Below are 27,288 nucleotides of genomic sequence, written 5' to 3' on the forward strand. Positions count from 1 at the left end.
AACATATTCATCACGTTGACATTTTTTAGAAAACTCTTCAGCTAATGGGGGGAATAAACATTAGCAGAACATTAGCAAAACAACAATCTCACAACATGCAACACACAACATGAGCTCCCATCCACAGAAGTGAGTCAACTGATTGGGTTTTAGGCATTAGTTCCCCTGACAACAGTATCGATATACATGGCATATAAACATTGAGACTTGTGGGGTAAGATAGGCAGGCAAGAGTCACTTGGTCACATGAAGGCAGCAGGACAGAAACCAATACGAAGCATCACACAGGGAGCTGGGTTAAAGAGGAAACACAGCTAACCAAGAAAAGAAAAGGCTGCAACCGAGGGATGCAGAGGTGGACGTCACAGGTGGACAAACATGCCTACAGTCAGTCAAGCTCTCCAAAGCATGGAGGAGAGGAAGAGGATGAAAAGTAAAGTGGTGGGGACTGTGGGATGAGGGAGACATCAGATGGGAGCCAGTAGTCCACTTCCTGTTGTGATGAGTGCATGACAAGCTCACACTCATTGTCAAACTGAGGAAACCACAAAAGTGCTGTCTGCCGCAGCAGTAGAGGTGAGCTGCAAGCTCTGAAGAAAGAAAATCTGATGTGGGACAAAACACTGAGATAAGAGGTACAGACTGATGTTAGCACCTGTCCAATATGAAGAAACGCAGAAAACTCACACAGATGAGATTCTATTACATGCCAGCCATTGTGACACTGGTGGTTTGTAGCTGTGGGCAACCTTCTGGATAGAGCGGACACCTGTGAGAGTGAATGTCAGTCAGTGCACGCTTTCAGTAACTGTCATACCTTAATGCGACACTCTGATGCAAGAGTAAACTTGCCTTTGAAGACAGGATGTTGACTTGAGAAGCTAGGATACCAGCCATGATTTACTTTTGTTGCCTTCAGAGCAGGTGTGCTTAATTTTCACAGGCTTGCTCTTGAGGACGCTCACCCACACCCTTAATAGGGCCTTATGTTAGCCAGAAACTCCTGCCCTCATGAAAGATCAGAGCTCCAACAGCACACAGCTGTGTACAGCTCTATAAAGTGCAGCAAGATCTAGAGTTATTTCATCCCAGGAATGTGTGGTGAATGCAGCTCTAAGGTCCTGTGACAACCTTGCTAGAGGCTGCAGTGTGGGATATTCACATGCTGGTTGGAGAGGACCACAGTAGAGTTGTGGTCCAGGGATAGTCCCAGTCAGTTCCTGCCCTGGAGCATGTTTTGTCCTTTTGTATTGCAGCAACAGCACTCACACATCCATCTGTAAGCCATATGGAAAACATGACATTATCACAAGGACACAGATATGGAGTGAATAAAAAAAACAATATGTGCCAACAAAGAATGAACTCAATGGAGCTTAAAGAACTGGAAAATAAGATATCATGGCATGGTAATGATTGGTGTTCACATCACTGACTTATTGAATTATGAAACATTTGAGGGAGCATTACATGATAGTGGGTAAACAGTAGTAAAGTAAACAGCAGCCATAAATAAGCAGCCATCAATCAGAATCTGACTGATCAAATTCAATCCAGTACTTTGACTCTGCCAAGGTCTAGAGGTTATGGTTCACGCATACAGAGGGAACTGCTTAAGTGCAATTGGTGGCATTATCTCAGGTTTTTCCCTGGAAAGTATCATGCAGGTCTTATATTGTGAATACAAGCGTTGATGAAGGGGCATTACCTTTCCTGCATTACCGTAACCCATCAAATCTTGCTTTGGTAATGAAGATCAGAGTTTCTGGTTGTGTAGATACATTACTGTGAATGCATCAGGAGAAAATCAGGACAAACTGCTTTGAATATCCGTGCTTTTACACAAAGCACTTAACCTGCTTGTTGTCATGGAGAATTAAAATGGGAGAAAGGATGACAGTTTCATATTTCAAAACACAACATGAGTTTTATCGCACAGTTTTACAGTATAACACATCCTCCGCCTGATTTCGGCGTGTCCTTGAAACCACTAACACATTTCACATATATTAAAACTGTAGCTATCACAACAATCTGTGACCATGCTCGTGATAATAACGGACAAAAATGGCAGGTGGACAGGTCGCTAAACACAAGGCAGAGTAACCATAAACACACATCTCTCTGCGGAAAATTACAGTGATTCTTGTTTAGGTTGGTTGCGTGAGAGGAAATTTAAACAACCACGCCCATTCAACGATTAGGGTACGGTATCCCTCTCCTACGGGGGAGGGGCACAATAGATGGGAGGGGTATCTGGTCAGCTCAGTCAAGCGACAGCAATAGGACAGAGGGAATACAATGGAACCTTAAAAATAAAATCAAAACCATTGCTTGAACGCGTCCTCCTCGACATTACCTTTACTCTGAAACTCGTCAGCGGAAGTCTTCAGTCTTGTAACGCGCTATTTGACGCAACGGTTCCTCGAGTCTCCAGTTAAAATAAATCATCGATAATCGAGAGTTGGTGGGAGAAAAAAACGTATTTCTAGGTCAAATTACTTTTGTATGCGTCGAGTACGTTTGGATACGCGTTTTTTTCGTCGGTAAAATGGGAAACTGCCACACCGTTGGACCAAACGAGGCCCTTGTGGTTTCAGGTAACGTTAACGCTCTTTGGACGATGTGTCTTAGCTCCCTGAGCCCCTTCCTCGCTAGGCTCCAAGATAGAGACGAACCTGGAAAGGAATTAAAAACGGTCTCCTAACAGTTATTTGAAGAGGAAGTCATATCTGTATCAGACAGTGTGTCAGAAGCTAACAATAACGTTTAACATGCAACAAACCGCCTAACCATTTGATGTACATCGAGAGAAAAAGAGGGCAAATTTCCCTGTTGTTTTCTTGTCTGGAGCGTCATATGTAACGTTAGCTGTTCACATCATTTACAAACATCAGGCCCATAATGGCTTCAAATGGCTACCAGAGCCGAGCCCTAACAACATCGTATTGTGCCAATGTTAAGCGTTTCCTTTCAGAAATCTTTCAGTAACATTCTCATAATAAATCCACCTGCTTTCTGCGTTTAATGTTCGATTAGAATATATTTAGCCATGCGTGGTCAGACGTTCTCTCTCCATTTCGTAAGCTGGCATTCGATTGGTTTTGGTTCCGCATCTTCTCTCATTTTGATCATTTGATGATGATAATGAAGCAGCCATGAGAGGGCGAACTATAGGAACCGAGATTTCAGGATATGGTGGTTCTGCTGCAGGAGGAATACACCTACATTAATTAAATTACAGGGGCGGAGCAGCCTCCGCCTCAGCCTCCGCGAGAAGCCAAATCAAAATGAATGCCATAAGATAAGATAGACTTTGTTTATCTGTCAATGGAGGAAATTCACAATCACAATCCACAATTCATATGCATGTCTACATTTTCTTCAACATCATATATTATAATTTTGAGTACAAAATGTCCATTGTAGCACCCCGCCCTTCATCCCAAGAAGCTATATTTACCCGCATTCAGCATACCATAGTATTAATCAGTGACGCTTTTCACAAAAATACAAAGAACAAGACTTTAAAGTGCAATGTGTAAAAAAATGGCCTGAATTTTATAACATTATCAGTAGTTTCAGCTTGGAGATGATATGTGAGCGGCAAGTTCACAACTTTTCATAAGCTCTATTCTATCTGTGTGCTCGGCCCCAGTCTGGCCGTGATCACGGTGCTCCCAGTGACCGCTAGCTGCATTTCTAACTGAGCTAACTATTTAACAGCAGCTAGTAGCTACAGCTAAAGTTAGCTTGAGCAAAGGGTGTAGCTAGCAGCAGTTAGCGGTCACTCTGGTGATTTATTTAGTGCCGCCTTTGACAGGCAGCCATATCTTTCACATTGTACCTGTAGTTACCTTTTTTCATGTCTACAAGATGAAGATTAAAGGTGGGGGATTTCTTCAGTACCCAGTTTAAGTTAGCAAGAACACAGCTTTCATGTTAGTAAAAGAAATAAACAAAAAATGTCCTCACTCACAAATCCTCCTATTGAAAATGTCATTGTGCTACGTTGTCTGCTATATAGCTAAATACTGTCCGCTACCAATTACTTGCGTGAAGTTTGTTGGCCATCTGGCTTGTATTTATGATGATTGAGCTAGCTAGTTAGCACATCAAACCTAAATATGCAAATTAGAGACTGTGTTCAGGCTTGTGAGATGCTGCTGTCATCTTGCAAAGGGGTTCTGACCAGTTCCATTAGAAGTGCTGTTTGTACTGCTGACAAGTTTTTATTTTACTGTTATACACATAATGTATAAAGGTTATTATTACCCCTAATTTCCAACAGGGCATAACTTCCGCATTCCGTCCGCAACGTTGGGGCTGATTGCTGCTACTCTAGTCAATAAGTGCAATTCCACCGTGTACATTGTGCCTCCATTTCAGCAGCGTCCCAGAAGCATATCTATGCTCTACTTCGTGGAGAATACGCGCCAAGTCTGTTTTGGACTGATAACACGTCAATTTGCACACAGCAGATTAAGCCAGATAGGAAGTAAGGCACAAGAACAATGTAGAGAATCCAGTAAATTTTGAAAATAAAATACCCCGTGCAGACCCCCGATCGTACGTCAACAATAAACACAATAGGTTGTTTACAGTCACGTGACATTAAACTCATACGGAGGGCAGGAAGTGAAAACTGCAATGGACCAGATGGCGCAAAGTTCTTACTGTGCTAGTTTTGATGAAATTATGAGAGAGCTGTGTAAACAGAAAATCCAATCATATGTTACATGTAACCCTTACGTTATGAAGAGGAGCAATTTTTAAACTGAAGTGAAAGATTTGCCTGCTATTGAGGCAGTAGATATAGCAACTACCTGCTCCTTCAGATGTTGTTCTACTCTAGAAAACAAATTAAAGCAGACAAAAGTTTGGAGGCAAACAAGTTTTTTGTTAGCAGTTGGGTCCACGACCTCGGTACTGAAGTGCTCCGCGATGACGTTTTGTTTTTGCCAGGGTGCGTAGCTTTTGTTTTCCTGTGGATTAACCGAGCAGCAAATGTTCAGTGCCGTAGTGCTGAGTGTTGGCGTTTACATTACAATTGTTTGCCTAGTTACCCACTCGCAAAGGCAAACAAGACAGGGTACATTATTTACATTCAGTTGTCTTATGTGAAACTGTTAACGCTGATTTTATAAGTGTTTGTCGTGTTGCTTGTATCTATTTCTTTAAATCTATCACCATAGATTTAAAACAATAGCTAATATTACATCATTATCTGACCTGCTCCTCCCAACTGCAGACAGTTAAGAAGCCATTTTTTCCAACTTTTTTCTGTCAGTTTCCTCAGTTTTTCATCCTTATGAATAACAACTTTTGGTACTGAATAAACTGTACTGGATATTGATCTGAGCAACCGTAAAAGGCACAAAACATTGACATTTGTGTTATAGTGCTTCATATGCAGAAAATCACGTTAGGCCCTCCATCTGCAGTTCGTGCCACAACAAAATAGTGTCAAAATAGTCATATGTAAATGCCCTATTAAAACTGTCAAAAAACAAAACAATTTAATTACAAAGCCTACTTACCCATGCTTGAAGCACAAAAATCAAGGAAAATTGCCAGATAAACACGATCTTTTTATTTTCAAAATTCTAAACAAAATGACATCATAGCATCCATTTTCCAGGCAGTGAGAGAAATTGAAACTAATTACACAGGAAAGTTCATCTTACATATTGCCATGATATAAGATAAAGTATTTTGTTATGAAAGCCACATTTTTAAATCATCCAGGTATTCTGGTCTATCTACAATTAAACACTCAACACATAAATGGAGAGCTCATTCTCTGAAGTCCTCTTTAGACAATTTTTATTTGTTTTATCAGTGACTATCTCAGGAAGAAGTGCAGGATGTGATGGTTGGAGTCATGGTTCTGTAAAAGTGTGGGTGTCACTACAGATGCTGATAAATTCCTCAGCTGATCTCACATGACCCCAAGACTTTTCTTATTCTCAAGGGTCCCTATGTAAAAACCAGAGGCCAGGGCCCTCTTTTGTGTCAAAGTTTGATCCCATATGCCACATTTCCACTAGCGCGGCTCAACTCGACTCGACTCTACTCTACCCGGTTGTTTTGTGTTTCCATTACGGATAGTACCTGTTACCTGATACTATTTTTAGTACCTGCTCTGGCGAGGTTCCAAGTGAGTAGAAGCGATACTATATGTGTGATGTCAACAGCCTGTTGGCCACTGATTGGCCGGAGAGTGTCGTCACTGGTCTGCGATGTCCAACACCGGAAAAACAATCCCGCCCCCTCCATTGTAACACCGGGCAACAGCAACTGCTGACTTTATTCTTTATTCTCACTCGAGGGAAATGGCTGCTCGTAAAATATCACCGTGGTCTGTCGACGAAGTCCAGACTTTTCTGGGTTTGGTGGCAGATGAAAGAATATAACATCACCTCAATGTCCTCCATTGTTTGTCGGCTCTGTTTGCGTCGCGTACAAATTGACGTCATGGCAGTTTCGCGCAGCCGTGGTATGACGACCCCGCCTACGTTGAGGAGGTACTATGAAGTACTCAATTGTAAAGGAAACTCAACCAAACCGAGTAGAGTAGAGTAGAACCGAGTCAAGTAGAGCTGGAACTGTGTAATGGAAATGCGCCAATAGACTGGCATTGGATTTTCTTTTGTTCAGAATTCTCTGAGCTCAGAGTCTAATCTCTGATCACAATACCCATTATGTACAGTGTGTCATTAATTTCTATGTTGTCAAGTGACAGTTCAATCCACATTTGGGAACGGTTTGCATAAAAAGGTTTCCACTGTACTTCTGTAACTGGTTAGGGCAGTTTTCCTGTCTAATCCACTTGTGATGAACAAAAAAGAGAAACAGCCAAGGGTTTTTCCTTTGTGAACAAACTCTTAAGAGTGTGTCAGTTACCACATAGTAGAATGATGACTGAGAGCAGAGGTGAGTGGGCGTGAGCTGCACAACCTGATTCTGAAACAGAGTAATTTCACAAATGTGAAAAGATTGGACTGCATTTTAGGACATTGTGTGCTCAAGCCCAGTTTCCTTTTTTGGCCTAACGTGAAAGGCAAAACAAGAAATAGCGCCACCCCATCTGCATGTTGTGAGCTTGCCTTACTTTTTATGAACAAAACCTTGCATCGAGAAAACTAAAGTTGATGACAGGATATTTTTAACTTTGAGCTTTTATTTTAGCTTGTAAATTCTCATTCATTCACACAGAGCCCTTCCCCCCACTGAAGTGAATGCAGTCAGGAATCTCAGTTATGCCTGTGGTAAACTGCAACTACTGAGGTGGTGTGTGTACTGCCCAGCATGTCTGTAGTCCTCAGCCTTTTAATGCTGTAGCTGGCAATGGTGTTTGGCAGGAGTCAGGTGGATTTTAATAGTAAAAGCCTGTCCTGCTCACATTTCTTCATTAAAACAGTGTCTAATGTTTCTAAATGCTTCTAAACTTGAATTGTTTGAGGCACAGCCAAGGGAAATGTGGCAACATAAAGAGTCACGTGACAGCTCATTGTTCTTTCCTTGGTCTACACATTGTAATGCCACTGTTTCCTGTAGGAAATTGTTGAATCGCACTGGGAAAGTGCATTACTTTTGTAATGTGAGGAATGGGAAACTGTCACAGTGTCAGAGAGTGAGATTTCTCCTTTCGAGTGGAAATTTCACAATATATCCTTAAAAGCAACAACCCTGTTGACGAAAATGTTAAAAAACATTAGCAGTGTGTCCGGAGATGTGGGCCAATATGTCCTCCTATAACTTTTGGTTGTCAATAAACATAGCCCAGCTCCTCCCCCTCCTCTGTCTGTCTGTTAACATGTGACAGCTGGGAATGTCACACTTAACACTTGAGATTAAACTATCAGACTGACGCCAGTGAGTGAAAATAATATTTGCTGTCTAACCTAACTTACATCTTATCTAGAAAGATCTCACATTCACTTTAACTGTTGTTACAAACATTTTTACAGTGTCATGTTTGGAGGGAAGGTGAATGTTTCTGCATGTTGATAATTTGAAAATATGTGTTGTTGACTGTGTGTGTTATCTACGAAAATTAGAGCAGGTCAATAAGAATTGAAATTGAGAATACAGATGTTAAACGTCCTCTTGGCTTAATTTGATGTTTTTGGGGAAAAAACATCATGCTGTTGTGACGGGGTTGGGAGGGAGGAGTGCCCTTAAAGTGTAGTTTAAGTAAATGGTCTTAGTCTATCAGTAGTCAGTGGAGCAAACACTGTTAGTGCAGTGGTTTGCTGAACAGCACATGATCATCTCCCCTATGAAACCACTTGCGGAGTATGAAAAGTGGGTCACTGTTTGATCTGGCCTCCATCTTTCTCGTCTCTCTCTCAACCAAATGTGCTTAACCTGACGTGCCAGATGGTTTGTTTCACAGAACCATCTGGGAAATCATCCATGGAAACTGTTGCGAAAAGGCTTGACAGTTTATATATGCTTGGTAGATGACTGGATGAATCATCTATCACCTTCTATCACGGCCTAATGTCAACCAGTCAGCTCAATGAACCATGTGACTTAGTAGGAGAGCAAAACTCTTACTTACCACATCCACCTGTAGCTACCAGCAATTGCTCATAGGATGCTGATTGGTCCACAACAGCTGTCACATGGACACTGGTGCATAACTTGACACCTGGCAAGATGGAATCCCACGTTACATGATCTTGTGATCATGTGATCTTGTTGCTATAGTTACATATAGGACTGTATTATATCTATTATAAATGTATTCCCTGTAGACATGTCAAAATTGGCCAAAAATTGGCTAGTGATTAGGGCAGTATCATAACCTATTAGCTTATGATATTGAACATGCAGTTACTTTTAACAAGTTATGGACATAGCATTGATATGTCATCACTCTTTAATTTAATATGGGGGACTCAGAACTCAGAAAACAGTGTGTTTATACAGTAGTTGTAAAAGAAAAATAAAGTTGACTCTCAAGTATCAAGGTTTTTTGTTTTATTTTTTGTGTATCTAGTTCATTAGTTTGATGCTAATACATAATGGAATTTCCATTAATGGAAATGAGCAACCACACTAATATTAGCTTAACAAACGACTTCACGTGCTTAACATAAAATGACATGTGCTCATACTTGTGTGCGTAGATTTCCTAAGCTCTGTGGAAACAACTAGTTGCTGACATAGCTTAATCAGTCTGCTGTTCTGCAGTTTAAACACTGAACACTGACCAGCTACAGCAACCTCAAAGGGTCAAGAATTAAACTCAAAGTTGAAGGGTTTGAAACAATAGCCACCACTAAATGTAGCACTTTTTATTTCACATTTGATGTATTATTCTGTTATGGCACTAACTTGCTGAGCAGGAACATCTAAATGTAGCACTTCTGTAGCACTTTTAAATGCAATGAGTGTGTTGTTTTTGCAAATATGACTGTTTTACAGTCTCTTCCAGTAATGTTTTCCCATGATCTCGCTTTCTATAAAAACAAACAAAAAATCACAATAAATTGTAGAATTGAATCGATAGATAAGCATGTTGTCCCAACCCTAAACATTAGCATTTATTTTGAGTTGCTACCTTGCGAAGTCCAATATTCCCTCTGTTTGTGGTTACCACCAACTCTTGAGGGAAATATCTGGCTCCACTATATTTAGCCACTCGTCTCGAACTGTGTGTCTGTTGTTTGGTGCTGAGCAGGTAGTGTACAGTGGGTATTAGACCTGTTTTCCTCAAAGTGGCTGCGTTCTGCAGCTGAAAACACTGCTATGAAAGCTGTGAGAGTGAACCAAAACTGTAAAGTTGCAGCTGGACAGCTAAACAATATGTTGAAACTCACTATAAACAGATTCCACTGCTAATTTTCTGGGGGTTCATCACCATCAGTGATGCATTTCATATTATCATTTGATCCATAGTTTTGTAAAATATTGGTTATAGCTGCTTTAAATGTCTAAACCATCCACATGAAATTTTCCCTGTAATTGGCTATTCTGTTGCATTTGTGCTGGTCACTTACATATTTTTTCTGACTGAACATTAACTGATGCTTACTACGTTTTTTTGTCTGTGTTGATAATAACCATGTAACTTTGATTTCTTCTGTGTTGTTCCAAAGGTGGTTGCTGTGGCTCAGATCAGAAGACATATGTTGTGGGAGGCTGGGCTTGGGCCTGGTGGCTCATCTCTGACATCCAGAGGTAAGACCTGTCTGCTCTGGCTCCCGACCAAAGAAAATGAATAAGTATCCTTCATAGCCATACAGTCTTAGATGTCACAGTGCTCATGAACTCTCACACAAAGTTTTTAAAAAGAGGGTATCTGCAGGTCTGGACAAAAAAAAAAAAAACAACAGAAAAGACCATGATATTAGAGGTCCTATTCTGTATGCATCTTAAGCATGAAACAGACTTCACAGGCTCCTCTGCATAATATGTAAAAGAAACTGGGCTTTGTAGTACATAATAGGTAACAAGACTCCCTTCCCTTCACAATGTTTTTTTTTCCCAATATATGATATGCATCAGGGCTGTTAACGAAAATTCTGAACTTGAATACGTAATGGAATTGTAAAAAAACAAAAAACACTCAACTGTAAAAATTGATATCCGATTTTGGGAAGAACAAAACAGCTGTAACGGCTGCTCTCACAGGAGATATTTGAATGGTTCAAGCCTATGTGTTTTTTTTGTAGAAGGAATAATCAAATGTCATCTTTGGCCAATTTTGATAGCCCTAATATACATAGAGCTTATTCCTCTGTGCCATGGAGCGCTATGGTTGTTCAAAAACTATTAAAAACATGTTTTTTCACTCTAATGAACAAGGCCACTGTAGTTTATTTTGAGTCAATCACATATACAGTACATTTTCCTGATAAAATAAATATTCTCCCCGACACCAAATATATACTAATCAATAGCTGAAAATAGTGCCCAAGTTATACTTCATATTCTATGAATAACAACTTTTTTGTTTTTTCATTTTGAAAATAGTGCGATTTTTATGAGTTGATATTAACAATGTTCATATTTTAAAGTTATAGAAGAATAAACAAACAAACACAGTATTAATGATCAACTGGGGCAAAAGACATCAATATTAAAAAAACAAATGTTTACCAAATGTGTAAACACTGCAGATCATCACCACTGTCAGCTGCTATTAAATGGGGCTCCAATCAACCAGCTTCTGAGAAAACGCTGGAAAGATAAACAGATGGTTCATAATGGCAAGGACAGGGAATGTTACAAAAATAATATTTACAAAATGATATGAAAAATAACTGTTAGCCTCGTAGTGTGTTGAGCTCTTATTCTGAACCACTGACACTGAAGCAGAAAAAGAAACTGAAAATTATTTACATCAGTTTTTATTTGATAATAAACAAACAAATGTAATTTGGATTCTGTTTCTCTGCCAGAGCTTAAAACCACAAAACAAAATCCTTAGTCTGATCTATTCAGTTGAATACAGTATAAGACCAGATGTTCAATGGTCAAACTGAATTGATTTTTGTAAATATAAAGTCACTCTGAATTACATGCCAGCAACACATTTCAAATAAGTTGGGACAGGGGCAACAGCAGACTGAGGGAGTTGTGGAATGCTCAAAAAACACTTGTTTGGAACATTCCACCGGTAAACCTGTTAATTAGTAACATGTGACAAGTGTAAGGATTGGGTATGAAAGCGGATTCCTCAAATGTCTCGAGTTTGAGCAAGGATGAGGTGAGGTTATAAAAAGCTGCGTGGGCAAATTTAGGGATTTCACCATCTATAGTCCATAACATCATCAAAAGATTCAGACAATCTGGAGAAATCTCTGCACGTAAGGGGTAATTCCAAAAAACCTAAGGTTATGGACATATCAGCCATGATTCAAAACAAGCTCACCTCTTCCTTGCTTCCCTCACAGGTTGCTTGATCTGGTCAGACACTCACTCATGCTAATCAGAGAACCAGAGTTATATCGATAACATTAAGTTCTCTTTCGTAGCATTCACTTTTTGTCTCTCTATGTGAAAAATTCTGACTCCCAGATTGCCAGACACTGGCTAGTGTAGAGGAAAAAAAGTTGTGCTGCTGTGAAGATATTGCTACCTGCTGTGAGGTGTCTTGTAACCTGTAATGGGATATTGCTGTCTGTTGGTATTGCTAACATTACTTTTATTAGCAAAAAGTTTTTCTACTTTTGTCCCAGAAGAGACTGCTGCTGTCTAAACTAGTGTGCAAAGCCTGGGGAACAAAGGGCCTGGTGACTGAGTTGTACAGTCAAGTTTGTGGATAGTTTAGCTTTAGTTTGTCTTACCACCCAACAGCTCAGTTGTTGATGGGCTCCTGTGAGAAAGCGAGGAGAGGTTTTTGAATAGCAACTGCTGTGATGTCAGACTAATATAAGGAGGGCCCATTCGCTCCTGACATTGGGGTCACTGGTGCCACCCAATCAGAGCGGGCGTCATGTTATTTGAACAGGAGGTTTTCCCATATTGAGACACAAAACGAACTGAAAGAGAACCAGCATTGAATGTTACTTGCAATCTGTCAGGCAACACTGCATTAAAAACTGTCATGACTGTATGGAGGATATAACTACATGGGCTTGAGAACACTTTGTAAACTATTGCCGTTTACAGTTTATTGCAGCAATGCAAAGTGAAAAGCATATACAGTATCAACAACATTCAAAAATACCTCAGACTTCTCTGGGCTCAAACCCATCAGAGATAGACACAAAGTGGAAAAGTCTGATGTGGTCTGACAAGTCCACATTTCAAATTGGTTTTGGAAATCATGGTCATCATGTCCTCTGCCCTAAAGAGGAAAAGTACCATCTATTGTTACTAGCGCAAAGTTCAAAAGCCAGCATCTATGATGGTATGGAGTGTGTTAGTGCCCATGGCATGTGTACCAGCTGTCATCCAGATGACATCTTTTTCAGGGACATCCCTGCTTATTTCAGCAAGACAAGCCAAGCCACATTCGGCACGAGTTACAGCAGCTTGCATTCAGAGTAAAAGAGGGTGGGTACTAGACTGGCCTGCCTGTAGTTCAGACCTGTCTCCCATTGAAAATGTGTGGCACATTATGAAGTGCAAAATACTGTAACGGAGACCCACACTTTTGAGCAACTGAAGTTGTATTTCAAGCAAAATTGGTGAAGAATTTCCAAATGCTTGCTGAGTGTTTTTAAAAGAAAAGGTAATGTAACAAAGTGGTAAACATGACCCTATCCCAACTGCGGAAAGGTGTTGCAGACATCAAATTCAGAATGTGTGATATATTTACAAAAAACAGTAAAGGTAATTAGTTTCAACATTAAAGATCTTGTCTATGTACTGTATTCGATTGAATGTATGTCAAAAAGGATTTGCAGATCTGTTCTGTTTCCCAAACTTATTTGGAATCAGGGTTGTACAAAACTATTTCAAAAGTTAGCACACAATAATCCTATGAACATGAACAAGCTTGTGATGATAATGCTTGTCTCCAGTGCTCCTGGTTTTACTTGATGTGTCATTTGGTGTTTGCCTGCCTCTTGTTTTCTACTTTGCTAACCTGCTTTGCATTGTCTGGTGTCGATCTTATCCTGTCTCAGCCATAGTGTGTCTCCTTCAGGTTACCCATTTTCCATTAAGTGCCGCTCTTTGTCTTTAGTTGCTAGGAAACTTTATGGTAGAGCTTGATAATAAAATAAGGTTGATGCATCCCTGGATTTATAAATCCCCATTTAGAGACAAGCTGCCCCACGACTCCTCTCTTTTGCATTTTGGTCATGTGCAGTTTGGTCAATATTTCAGATGCTTTCTTGGATAATAAAAAACAGGAATGACGATCTCTGAAGAGTAGCAACCACTTCAGCTAAAAGCCCTGTGCGTATAAGCCAGTTGCTTGACAGCATTAGAAAAAACAAAGGGAGGCAGTGTGGCTTCCCGCTCATGCAGTAATCATGTTAATGTCCAGGCCTGTGACTCATTGATCTAATCCTTCTGGAAAGAGAGGGAGGTGGAGCTGTAAACCAGAAAGTCTTCTCATCCAAGGGGTTGCTGCAATCAGCGTCCCATTTCTTTGCCTCAGACAGCAATGAATCCTAGTCAGTGTTTATTGTAACAGAACAGCTCCAGCTGTTTTTATCAGCTCTGAAACTTAATCTTACATAAACACTCCATCCAACTAGTAGTGAAGTGGAGTACCATTATTGTTTGTAGAGGACATTCCTTTGTTATCTCTAATCAAATGTAATCTTGGAGAAGTGCTGGAATCAAGATCCTATCAACACTGACTTGGGGTTTTACTGATGGAGTTTACTCAATCGTGTATTAACAGGCAGAGACGCAACAAGCTGTGTGGTAGCTGTGACTATTCTGCTTTTCTAAGTTTTGTCATGAAAACAGCCTGGGGGGCTAAAACCAGCAAAACAGGAGGTCAAGGTTGTGTCTCTTACCCCCTTCCTCTTCCCTCTTCCTCTTGACCTTGGTTACTGACATTCCTAACAGCTGTTGTCCAACTTACTGTTTTGCCTCTGCTATTCCCGGCTGCCTGTCTGCCTGCGTAGAATGTCACTGGAGGTTATGACCATCCTCTGTCGCTGTGAGAATATCGAAACTTCGGAGGGTGTTCCCCTGGATGTGACAGGGGTGGCTCAGGTAATGCATTTCAAAAGCCCAAAAGAAAAAAGCAGGGGCTGGTGTTCGAGACCAAAGGAAGACCCAGGAAAGCGGTTCAACTAACAAGCTAACCTCTATGTGTATTTGTTTTTCTCATCTTCATGGCTTTTTTTCCTTTGGCAGTGGAAGGGAGGCAATCAGCTGTCTCTAACTTGCTGAACTCTGAGTCACCTTTGGCAACGGGGTCAATAAATGAAGGCTATAGAAATGGCTAAAAAGATGATTTGAAGAACCCAATGCAAAATAGAAATTGAGTTATTCGAATAACGCTGCATTTGAAAATAATTCAGGCAAAATCCTAAATTGTACATGGTTTGTGCTCTGCGTAGCATCTCATTTTGCTCCGTTGTTCGTGATCTGGAGTCCTTGGGTGAATGGTTTCACTTTGTCCTGTTTCTTTCCTTGTGTTCTGGCCCTTCCCTTCATTTGCTTTCCCTCCGAACATGTCAATTTTTATTTTTTTTATTTTTCCACATTCTTCACAGGATAACGCTTGAGATTATGACCCTGCAGCCCAAGTGTGAGGATGTAGAGACAGCGGAGGGTGTAGCTATTACTGTCACTGGGGTGGCTCAGGTAAATCACCACACTTTTCTGGGAATGCTAGTTCAGACTCCACTCCCCCTCCCCACCCCACTCCTTTTCTCTGGCATCACCCCATAATCACAGCAGAGGTGGTATTTCATACAGAGGGCTCGAGTGAAGATGCACACCTGTATTTGTGATTAAGACAGGCATACAGATGTTGGGTCAAATTGTTGTCTGCATGATTTTCCCTCATATGTAGGCAGAATACACCTAGTTAAACTCATGTGACCCAACCTGGAATCAGACTGAGAGTAACACTGTGTCAAAAGGCAGCCTCATTATTCATTTCAACGACACCACAGAATTGGCACAATTCAGCTGGCAATCTGTGTCTGACAAGCCGTCAGACTGGACTTCCTGGTTTGTATTTCATCGTCTCAGTGGTACCGTAGCAGTGTAGGCCCTTGCGTCTTGTCGACACAGTGTTATTTTCCGTCTGAGCTCGATTGTAGTGTATCAAGAGAAGGGGTCTGTGTAGAGCCTGATGTGTATTTTAGTGTCAATCTCAGTGTTTTTTGTTTTCTTTTATTGTGTCTGCTATTTGGTTATTTGATCCTGTTCAGTGACAAAATGATTTTTTTTTCTTTAGGTTGACAACTCAGAGATGTTAAGAGAAAATCCACCTTAAAATAAAATTCACTGTATATTTACTCCACACTCAAACTGGGTGCGCAATAAAAGTTAGAAGCATAAAGACATGGACACTAAATATATAATAATGATATTCCTTGTTTTTATCACTTTTCTTTGTCTATATCACAATCCTTAAACCATATAAAACCAAAGCTAACAGTAGCATATCATATCAAGCAAATATAGTTAATAGTTAAAAAAATATATATATATTGCAAACATTCAGACCGTCAATAAGTGGTTGGTATAAAGCAAAAAAAACTGACAGCTAGTCAGTTAAGTGCAGCAAGGGTTGTAGTAATATGATCTTCTCTCAGCCTTCTGCACAAGCTGCAGTCAGTTTATATTTCTCCTCGGGACCGAACAAGGCATGGAGGAGACAAAAGAATGTACGTGCAAGGACTGAATGGAAAGTAGACCAAGGTTTGCTCGCCTTCAGCCGGATTCATATTTCTGCAGCTCAGCTTGGGCTGGCTGTGTTTGCCCCTTTAAGTTTCTAATGCTGGTGGGGACTGTTGTAGGAAACAACAGCATTATATACATTGAAGAAGGCCTCAGTAGTGTGCTGTATTAGAATTTAAAGTAAAGCTGTCTCCACTGCTAAGCATCTGCTTTCTGTAACAGTCACTCTCCAATCACAGTGAATGAAACAAGGTAAACACCTCCTCCTCATCCAACTGTGAGACCAGGCAAATATTTCCAGCACCACTCACTATAACAAGGTGAATGACAGAAAGTGAACATAATACTGTGGGGAATATAATTGATCATGTGCAATACATCTATCTAGTGTTGCAGTGGTTCTGTCAGTGCTAAAAGTTGTGAGTATCTGAGGAGGGACTGTTGTTAACCCCTTGCGTCAACGAAAGGTCCTGTTTAAGTGTCTTTGAGCTGCAAACTGAATCCTTACCTCTTGGTAGCTATCTTTGACCCTGACTAAGTCTAGTAAAAAGTGAAGTGTTTTTTATGGTGGAATTTGTCTTTAAGAACTTGTATTATAGCACTGTTATCTGCAGTTCCATGTGAATGACAGTCTGCTCTTATTCATTTTCCCTGTCCGCATGCCACTCTGTCTTTTTGTAGTTCTGTATTTTAGCCACAGTCATGCCAGTGTTCCTCTTCTCTATGTTTTCCTACATGCATGCTGACAATGAGCCCACTGTTTGGAGCTGAACAGCCCCTCACTCTCTCACAGTTCACTTCACAGAGGAGCTCATCATGCCACTGTTTGATTGGTCCAACCTAAGCCAAAGCCATTGTGGAGCATGTGTCTCATGGCAACAGGAGTTGTGTGTCCTTAAATAAAAGAGACGTATGTTTAGGCTGAGGGGGAGGCAGCCTGCAATTAAAAGAGAAACCAGAGCAGAATGTTAATCTAGGATGCTTTAACTTCAGTGTACCAATAGGATATTAACAACACTCCCATTTCAATCACATTTGGCCATGTGACTTTAAATGGAGTATTTTTGTCTGCTTTGACAGCCTACTGGCCAGTTGGCAGTCCACATCAACTGAACGACCTGACAAATCTATCAGCTTTAAAAAAAAAATGTCTTCAGGGACAGCTCTTGTTGTCCTTGAGGAACAACATGACTTGAGGAATTTATCAGGAAAGGTTTGGGCCCCATTCTTTTCAGATCACTTCTTTTAGTTCCTGTTTGTTGAAGGAGCTGTGGGTTTGGAGGAGGTGGGAGGAAGGGTGGTGTCACGGATGGCATGGGGGGGTTGGGGTAGGAGGTCAGGAGTTAAGAGCAAGAGATTACTATTGCAACCAAGTCTTTATTCCAGTCTCAGCCGCGGCACGGCTCCCCCTGCTGTCTGTTTGAGCTGGCCTGTGTGTTTGTGTGGCTGGCTTGCAGCCTTTTCTGTCTTCAGACATATGTTTCCTTGGAATGAAGTCCATCTTCCCTGACTTTGTGTTGCCCTCATTCCTCTTATGAGTGCATGTTGCAAAACAAACCATGTGCAGACCTCTCGCCTAAGGACCCAGCTCACTCTGTCTTTTTTCACAGCTCCAGTGGAGTACAACATCACCCAAAACCTCCTGTCTTACACCTTTTTATTTAATGTCCTGACTGTATAAGTGACCTCTTTTACTGTCCGTGACTACCCTTGCTTTGATCTTGTAAACTTCAGGTCATTGTCATTGTTTTCCTTTTACATTTTATTGTACATTAACTCTCTCAGTGTTGAATTATTCTGGTCAATGTATATTATAATCTATAATATAATGTATATATATAATCTATAGTTTATATGAGAGTATGTTGTAAATCTAAAAAAATGAAGCAATGAAATAGAATTTTGCACTTTGCAGTTTCACGTTTTGGATTTTGAGAGACATAAACTTGACAGAAACTTGAACGTAAATTGATTAATAATCAATAAATTGATTATTAATTATCTGGCCATATACATAGAGTTTGTTCCATGTCAGTTTTGGCCAGTATTTTCTAAAACCGGTCAAGGTGACTGTATACAAGATAACATTTATAGTGATCAGGCCGGACTTTACGCACCTGCAACGTTGCCCCAGGCTGTTGATTTAGAGTGTGTTTACAGTCCTCTATTCCTGTATAAATACGAATTGTAGCATTCACTACGGTACAAGGTGTTTTTGCTAAATCAAGAGCAACGTTGCATGAACCATAAGTTGATGCATTTTAGAACAATCCAGCCTTTATGCATCCACGTCACTGATGCGTTGCAGATGTTTCTTTTGTTCCATTTGTCTGTTGAGTTCTCATTTTGTAAGTGTTATCCTTTTTCATTATTTTCAGCTGTTCTGTACATTACTAATAGTGTCAAAGTCAAAAGAATGATGTGTGGTAACTGATCAGACAGAAAGTTTTTGTTGAATGATACCACAAAGCCTAGTATCTGTCATGTCTTCGTGTGTGCCACACCCATGTGTGCCTGTATTTGTATTTGTGCCTGTGTTTGTGGATGTGTGCTCAGCTGACGACCTTTATCCACGTTGGCACCAGGTGAAGGTGATGACAGAAAATGAACTGCTGGGTTATGCCTGTGAGCAGTTCCTGGGGAAGTCAGTCGTTGAGATCAAAAGCGTCATCCTGCAGACCCTCGAGGGTCACCTGCGTGCCATCCTTGGTGGGTAGTCTCAAAACTGTCCTGTCATTGCTTGAGTTCTTGTTTTATTTAGCTTTTTTCCCCCCAACAAATGAACAGTCTGTGTAGTTTTTACATATTTGCTTAGACTTTAAGAAAGTCATGCCAAAACATCTAGCAAGATAAGCCACCAGCAAACTGTAGGATGAACATGTTTCTCATAACATACGGTTGAATTCAACGCAGCAGATATTAGCATGCACAGCAATCATAATCTGGTTCACTCATCTGGCAAACAAGAACAAGGAAAGGTCAATTTGATCAAAGTGAGCCCGTGGAGGCAGAATGACATATATTATATTGAAAGAAATGGCTGGTGCTGCTGCTGCTGCTTTTTATTCAGATAAATTGTCACAAACAAATGCATATAGCTTCCTCTTCATCAGAGGAGCTAGTGAAAACATGTAAAACTGTAAAAACATGATTTGTCCTTTGAATTAAATCCTTACTCTGTCATCAGTTGATGATAGAGGGTAACAGTGAGGATGTATATAGTGTATCTGACAGTCTCACTGATAATTCGTCTATTGTTCTCTTTCTTGGCATATTGCCCGTCTTTGTCAGTGTGCTCAATTGCAGTTAAAAAAAAACATTTGAATGCAAAGGAACTAACCACAGTTTCCATCCTTCCAGGCACCCTGACTGTTGAGCAGATTTACCAGGACAGAGATAAATTTGCCACTCTAGTGCGAGAGGTGGCTGCACCTGATGTCGGCCGCATGGGCATCGAGATCCTCAGCTTCACCATCAAGGTGTGAACCATGGAGACATCGGGCTCACCTCCTTCTGCATTTATCTTTTCATCACGTGTTCCCCGTTTTTAATTTGAATTTGGGTTTCTTGATAACTTACCATAGTGTGCCTTCATATTTACTTTGCCTCCTGACAGGATGTGTATGATAAAGTGGAGTACCTCAGCTCACTGGGCAAAACTCAGACAGCTGCAGTACAGAGGGATGCAGACATCGGAGTGGCAGAGGCTGAGAGGGACGCTGGCATCAGGGTAAGAGGGGCATTTAGAAGAAGTTTAACCGCAAAGAAGAAAACATCCATTCTCTGCTAATAGCTATCACATTAGGAAACCATCAATCTGCTCGTAATCCATCTCCTGTCCCTGTCTTTTGCACACTGTCCTTTACAGGAAGCTGAGTGTAAGAAAGAAATGATGGACGTTAAGTTCTTAGCTGACACAAAAATGGCGGACTCCAAACGAGAGCTGGAAATGCAGAAAGCAGCCTTTAATCAGGAAGTGAACACAAAGGTATTTGCTCGTATAGCTTAGATTGTATGTAGGGTCAACAATCAAACATGAGACTTAAGTATGAATGAAACCTTCGGCTTCTCTAGAAAGCAGAGGCTCAGCTGGCCTATGAGCTGCAGGCGGCCAAAGAGCAGCAGAAGATCCGTCTGGAGGAGATCGAAATCGAGGTGGTCCAGAGGAAGAAGCAGATCACGATTGAGGAGAAGGAGATCGAGCGCACTGACAAGGAGCTCATCGCCACTGTGAAGAGACCTGCCGAGGCTGAAGCCTACAAGATGCAGCAGCTGGCTGAGGGACAGAAGTGAGTGGGTCCACACAGATCACCCTTCAGTTCACAGAGCGTCATCATTCGAGTCTGAAAGCTGGAATACTTACTAACGATGAGAAACATTTTTTTTAACATTTTTCATGATTCAGTTGTCACTGTCCTTATTTGAAGTTGTCGACGTTTATTCAACCACGCTTCCCGAAACAACAGAGACTATGCAGTAGAAAGCAATACCAGATAAAATGTTACATCCCTGAAGCCGTAGTTCAAGGTGTTTAGTCATCTAGCGACTGTTCAGCTGAAATGACACAGCATCATGCAAAATGAGTCCCATAAAACTACAGCATCATCAAAGTGGCAGCCAGTTTATCACTGCTTTACCCTCACTCACCCTGAAAACCACTAAAATCTGTTTAAACCTGCTGAATTCAGGAGGGAAAGCAGAAAGAAATGGAGAAACAACAGTCTCTCGTCCTTTGTTTTTGGGAAAACATGCCTTTATAGACACAGTGCTTAAACCAAGCCCCAGCAGCAGCATAAATACATTCAGACATGCTCCCTGCGCTCATTAACAAGTCTTTCTAATGCTAGACAACAACTACAGTTTTAAATTCATGTTTTCTAATGCTGTCAAAGTTTGTTCACATCAGCAGTAAATCTGGGCTGAACTATATTTTCACAGTACATTTGGTTGTATTCATATCAAATATTCATAATTCAAAATTCTGTATATGGACATGTGATTTTTTTATGGTCAAATAATTGATATTAGACCAATGACTTTGAAGTTGCACATTTCACACAAGGCACACATGACTGACTGCGAATGAAAGTAAAGTCCTTGTGCTGCTTCTCTAACCCTAACCCTAGGACAAAGAAGGTGCTGACGGCACAGGCGGAGGCCGAAAAGATCCGATTTATCGGTGAGGCGGAGGCTGGCTCCATTGAAGCGGTGGGAAAGGCAGAGGCTGAAAAGATGAGGCTGAAAGCTGAAGCCTACCAGCAGTACGGCGACGCTGCCAAGACTGCTTTGGTCCTGGAGGCTCTGCCCAAGGTCTGTAGTACATTTATACACCACTGGTTTGAAAAGAAATCACCGGGAGTTTGGTCTTATTGTTGAGACCATGAAGCATTAGCATGCACACTGGTCAGAGCTATCTCTCAGACGGCTTTGGTACTAATATTTCTGTTACATATTCAGAAGAACAAAGGCCAAGAAGTATTCTTTTTCTCAGAGGAAACAATGAGTGACAGTATCTTTGCCGTTTCCTATACATCCTCGGATGTATGGGCGGCATGAGGCGTGTTTTGTCAGTGAAATGACACTTTCACTGTGTTTTATCAGATTGCCGGCAAGGTGGCTGCACCCCTGTCCAGGACCAGTGAGATTGTCATCCTGAGTGGAGAAGGAAGCCGCGTCACTGGAGAGGTGAACCGTCTATTAGCTGAACTCCCGGTGTCCGTCAACGCCCTCACTGGAGTGGATCTGACAAAGGTGAGAGTGGCGCTGTTCTCCACATGAGTTCATATATTTCATCAGACCCCTCTTGTGAATCTTTTATCCTATTCTTATGTTATCTTCAGGGCCTGGCTTATGATTGCTGGAAAATTTGAGTGTTTGAACTTCTTCTCACCAAAGATAGAATACAAAGCTGCCTCACAGGACTGTTGGTGATCCTTATATTTGCTGAAAAATCCATTTTCAGTAGAATATAATGTTTGGAAGCTGACCAGAGGGCAATTCATGGAGCACAAACACCCACCAACGCTCCACAGTTCTCCATGTTGCCAAGCTGCAGCCTCCATGCTGTTAGTTTATTGTTCATGTCTTCAGGGACTTCCCAGCAAAACAGCACCAGAATGCAGTGCAGTTTGGGAGCAGCCTTAGAGGCCACGTGGAGAGTTTCACCACCCGCAGATGAACAAAGTATAATAGTTGTTATTGTGTGAATAGGCAGCTGTTTGCTAACACAGTCACCATAACAACTTTAGAAGGTGATATGTCAGTGTTTTATTCTCAGCCTCTTCAGCTGCTTTCAAGTGGCTAAAAATCGAATACATGCAACTTAGAGAGTAAGACCAATGCACTGTTGTTACCTCCATCATTATTTTGGTTTTTATGGATTTCTTCAAATTTCATCTAATCTAGAGGAGCTTCAGGTTCTTCTTTTGTTGTTTGAATGCACTGCGTCTACAGTTGGCATCACAGAGACATGTTTCAAGTAAATGTCACAACTCAAAATAAAAGGCCATAACTGGATTCAGGTGACCATCAGGGGGCGCTGAAGTGGAATCTGTCCTTATCTAACATGTAGCTGTAGTTTGTCGACGTGTGTGAGCTAGGCCCTAAAGTGTATTACTGGTTAAAACCAGCTAATCCTCCTGTCCTCTGATCCCACAGATGCCTCTGCTCCAGAAGATGATCAGCCCACAGTGCCAAACAACCATGTGATGAATCAGGCCACAGACTCGTTACTCTCAATCCTTCGACATATATCTGCCTCAAGCATGACAGTAGTTTTTTCAGCCTCTAACCCCTTATGCAACTGCCTTTGACCAGAAACACTTGACACCAACCAAGAGGTTTTTTATATTTTTTAAGAGGTTTTTAATTTTCTAAAGGAAAAAAAGCTGGGGCCGTACTTCTAAAGGACCAGACTGTATGTATCTTCTGTTGTTTTTAGTTTTTGTTTTAGACACTGCACTAATTATCCAGGATTATATGCTGCAGTCCTGCTAAGTCCTTCAAAGCATCCAAAGCTGAGTTTGTTTCTTTGGTTTTGTTTTGTTTTATTTGAGAGAGAGAGAGACATATTATAGATGGAAAGACACCACAGTCCTCAGTAGTAGGTACTGAAAGTCTGAAACATGAAAGACAAATCTGGATATTGTTTTCTCCTCCAGAGAGTTTTAGGTTTCTGCCTGAAGGCAACACTTCCCTGACAGGTGTTCTGACTTTTTTTCACCTTGAGTGTCCCAGCTCCTTCCTCTTAATCAAACAGCCATTAGTCTAATACTCAGAGCCCAGCTAGTGAGTTAGTGAGTGCAGTGGGCAGCTTTTATTCCCTCTTTGCTTTTAAGACTCGATTTTATCTAGGTTAGTTCGACTTGGGTTACGCTGTTGCACTTCAGGCTCACCAAATCTTCACCCACTGTGAAGTGTTGAACATTTACAATACATTACAATATCAGTGATATTTCAGTCACTTGTATGATAATTCTTACCTCGCGGTATGTTGTCATGTTGCCTGTCTTCTCAGTTCTGATGTGCAGTGACTGTTCACCACTCAAGTGCCCAAACCTTAGGACCGTGGTTTGGCTTTAGTACGATTTCTGTCCAAGTATATCACTGTGTTATAGATGGATGATGTTTAGATATTGTTCCCTGTTCTCATACCATCTGCTTATACTAACAACAGAGTTTACTCCTCACTTTTGTCACGTGTTTGGACACATAGGCAGATATAAATGCGAAGCAAACACGTAACACAAAGCCATACTTAGAAAAGATTAGTCTTAAAGGGATGGTTTTTTTATTTGAAGTTGCATTGTATGAGGTACTTATATGCAGTCAGTGTATTACCTGCAGTAGACAGCAGTCGGCAAGCCCTCAGTTTTCAAGCAGCAGGAGGACTGGCGTAGGAAGCTAAGCAGCGCACTGCTGTGGACAAGGTCAGCGGCAAAATGTACCTTAGCCACTAAAGAAATGGCCCAGCTAAGAAAATCAATATTAGTGTAAGTGTATGCTTTATTTCAAATAGCTTCACTGCTTAGGTTGCTGTCCTTTCTGCTGGGGAGCTCAAGTCTTTAATATAGCTCTCTCCAAAGGCACCAGACTCCTCTGACAAAAACAGTAATTTTACCTCAGAGAACAGTTGCTGCTCTGCCGCTGCCTCAGTAGTTAGTTTGTGTTTTGTGTGACTTAGGTGAATCTGAACTAACCCTTTAAAACACAGAGGTGACACAAACAAACTAACAGGTGCTGGACCGACAACTCCCGTGTTCTGTGACAGAAAATTAGTTTTTGTCAAAGGAGTGTGGTTTGGACTAGGGCTGTCTGATGACACGGTAAAGCAGTGAAGATATTCAGACTGCAGCACACTGTAGGTAACACACTGCCTGTTGCTAAGTATCTCATACACACCCACCTCACATAATCTGTACTACCCCTTTAAATGATGCGCTGGCCACCTGCCAGGCTTAGTGAACATTTCTTACTCATGTTGCACATGGTAGACGTTCAGGGTTGAGCTTTAATTCATTTTGTTGCTTCTCTCTCTCTGTTGTTAGTCCTTCTCAGATGTAATGACGTGTTTCTCAGATGTTGTTTCACATGTTCACTTTTGCAGACTCTGTACATATTTTCTAACCCCACACCTCGCCGGGTTGAAAGTTGCCACTGTGTTGCACATCTGACCACAACCAATAGGGGATGACAAAGCAGGAATTGAATGTTACATTCAGTCAGTCCGTGACTCATGAAGTTGGAAGATAAGCATGTGATGAGGTCGTAAACACGGCACATGGTGTTTTTGCTCAGTTGGTCTTAGTTGGGTAAGAGTCAAAGTCGAACAGTTGGACTAGTTTTTATTTTCCCTGCTGCAACGTGTCCAATGATCAGCTCAATCTAATTTTGTAGTCTGTTGAAAGCCTGATGACGGCCAACGTCCAAAGCGGTGGTTCAGTGTTAGATCAACACTTGTGAGGTGGCGACACAGTGTGCAACAAGTTGGATGTTTGAGTAATCTAGGTGACAGGGTCTTATCAGGATTTTAACCCATTCTGAGTATTCTTTAAACTAAATGAACTTTCTGTTGCTGCCTATTTAGACGTTTAAACTTCACGTTCTCGTACTGACCTCTGATCCGTTTTGCCACATTAGCCAGGCTGCGTACTATGCACACAGTCAGGTTCGGCCACCCTTCTTTAAACCCCATTGTGAATGATAATTAACCACTTTTCAGAATCTGTGACCTTAAATGTTTTGTTTTATTTTGCCGCACCATTTTCTTGTCTGTGAATAAACATGAGGACTGGTCTGAGCAAATTTCATGTTATTTTTACTTTGCAGTTTTTACATTACAGTTCCCTCCAACTTCTACTGCAACTATTTCCTCTTCAGTAAATGTGGGTGAAAACACTGCCTGGCTTGGTGCAAATACATTAATATTATTAACCTGTCGATATGTCATATTCTTTATCACACCATTAAAGGGCCAGTATTTTTAACACGAATCAGTCAGCAGTCAAACCTGACAAAGATCACCTGATCAGACGCACACTGTCACTCTTTTATACACCTGACAGAAATGCTGGACCACTCCTTGGCAGTCATTAGGCTAGAGAAACTATGGCTGGTCTGGAAACACAAAACTAACCCACCAAATTTAGTTTCTGAATACATTTAAGGTGAGAAATGGAACAGTTTGACTGGAACGTCTCATTGTGTTCTTCACATATCCAACCCAGACTGGTGAACCTGTGAGTGCTTGTTTCCAGACTCTGCAAGTAAAAGTATCTAAATCGAAATATCAAAGTGGTCCTGTTATGAAGGAAAGCAGATTTTGTTTTTGTACACAGTGCCTTTGTCAAACAATGAAGCTGTCATTCGTACTTTCATGCGCAGTTTGTTGACTGTAGTAATCATACATTGGGAAGTAGCGATGGGATAGTATATCATGAATATAGACAAAGATTGACTTGTAGAATATGTGTTCGTATATAGTGTTCAGCTGTAAGTTTCCTCTTTCTACTTTTTCTTTTTTATGTACTTTCTAACATTCTGCACTGCTAATGTACAAGGGAACACAGATATATGTAGATATAATTAGATGATCTATAAAAATGTAACATTTTAAAGCTTTTCCTTTGGAATCTGGACCTCTTAAAGAATCGTCATTCATAATTTGGCCATTATATTGTGTGCCAAAAACTCCAGTTTCTTGATTTGCATCGACTAATCAAAATAGAGGCAACTTTCTGATACTCTAAGTGGCATTTTAGAGGAGAATGTGACTGAAGACCAAACTCTATAGACCTACGCCTTAACTCTCATCTTCATCTGAACTGTGTCCATCTGTTGTCTATCATGGAAATAATCTATAATCACTATAGAAATTATATTGTGGATTTATCTTGTGGCTTCTCATGTAACACTGGCCTTTGGGAAACTGATCCAGCATGGCATTTTAAGCATGTGTTCATGTTATTCTGTGTTGTGTGCCACCCTATAATAAATGTAATACCACTTCCTTTTGGCCTCGCTGTGTGTCTGTTACTGAATGTTTGAGTGGGAAGGCTTGTTCTGACCTCTCTCACACATCGCTTGAACAGATTTCATCACCTGCACGTGAGCAGTGAAATCACATCATGTTCATTCAAACTTCGTGTGAAGGCAGAGAGGAGAAGCTTTGGGTCAGCAGGAGCAGATGTGTCCTCTGGACACCAAAGCGTCACCTTCACAAAGTTTGTTTTGTCCCACCAACAAATAGTTGCTCCATCCAAATCCAAACAGTTGGCAATTAATCAACTGACTGGTCGATTAATCAACTAATCACCCCAGCTGTACTTGTATAAATTGTAAATCATTTTATAAGCTCTTGTATGTTTGTTGCTAACTTGTCCTGCTGTCAGATGTTCTGCTTCGCATGGCTTAGGTAATACTAGTAAATACAGAGATGTTTACTAGTATTTAACTAACTGTGATATTCATGATTTTAAAATAGTGCTGCAGGGCTGCACTATTTTA

General features: G+C 40.9%; 1 protein-coding gene across 2 annotated transcripts; it reads left to right on the plus strand.

The window, feature by feature from the left end:
• The first annotated feature begins 2,391 nt into the window (after positions 1 to 2,391).
• LOC139344373 (flotillin-2a) lies at positions 2,392 to 26,791 on the plus strand. 2 transcript variants are annotated; one of them, XM_070982476.1, is made up of 11 exons: positions 2,392 to 2,600; positions 10,113 to 10,194; positions 14,550 to 14,640; positions 18,870 to 18,993; positions 19,645 to 19,763; positions 19,901 to 20,014; positions 20,153 to 20,272; positions 20,359 to 20,573; positions 21,411 to 21,594; positions 21,886 to 22,035; positions 22,942 to 26,791. In XM_070982476.1, exons 1-11 carry the CDS (start codon positions 2,552 to 2,554, stop codon positions 22,990 to 22,992), a joined length of 1,299 nt encoding a protein of 432 aa, XP_070838577.1. In that variant the 5' UTR covers positions 2,392 to 2,551; the 3' UTR covers positions 22,993 to 26,791. The 2 variants fall into 2 exon arrangements, with proteins under 2 accessions (XP_070838577.1, XP_070838576.1); XM_070982475.1 differs by lacking the exon at positions 14,550 to 14,640 and adding an exon at positions 15,147 to 15,237.
• Positions 26,792 to 27,288: the final 497 nt, after the last annotated feature.

The sequence above is a fragment of the Chaetodon trifascialis genome, chromosome 16, assembly GCF_039877785.1.
Source record: "Chaetodon trifascialis isolate fChaTrf1 chromosome 16, fChaTrf1.hap1, whole genome shotgun sequence".
NCBI classification, from domain to species: Eukaryota; Metazoa; Chordata; class Actinopteri; order Chaetodontiformes; family Chaetodontidae; genus Chaetodon; species Chaetodon trifascialis.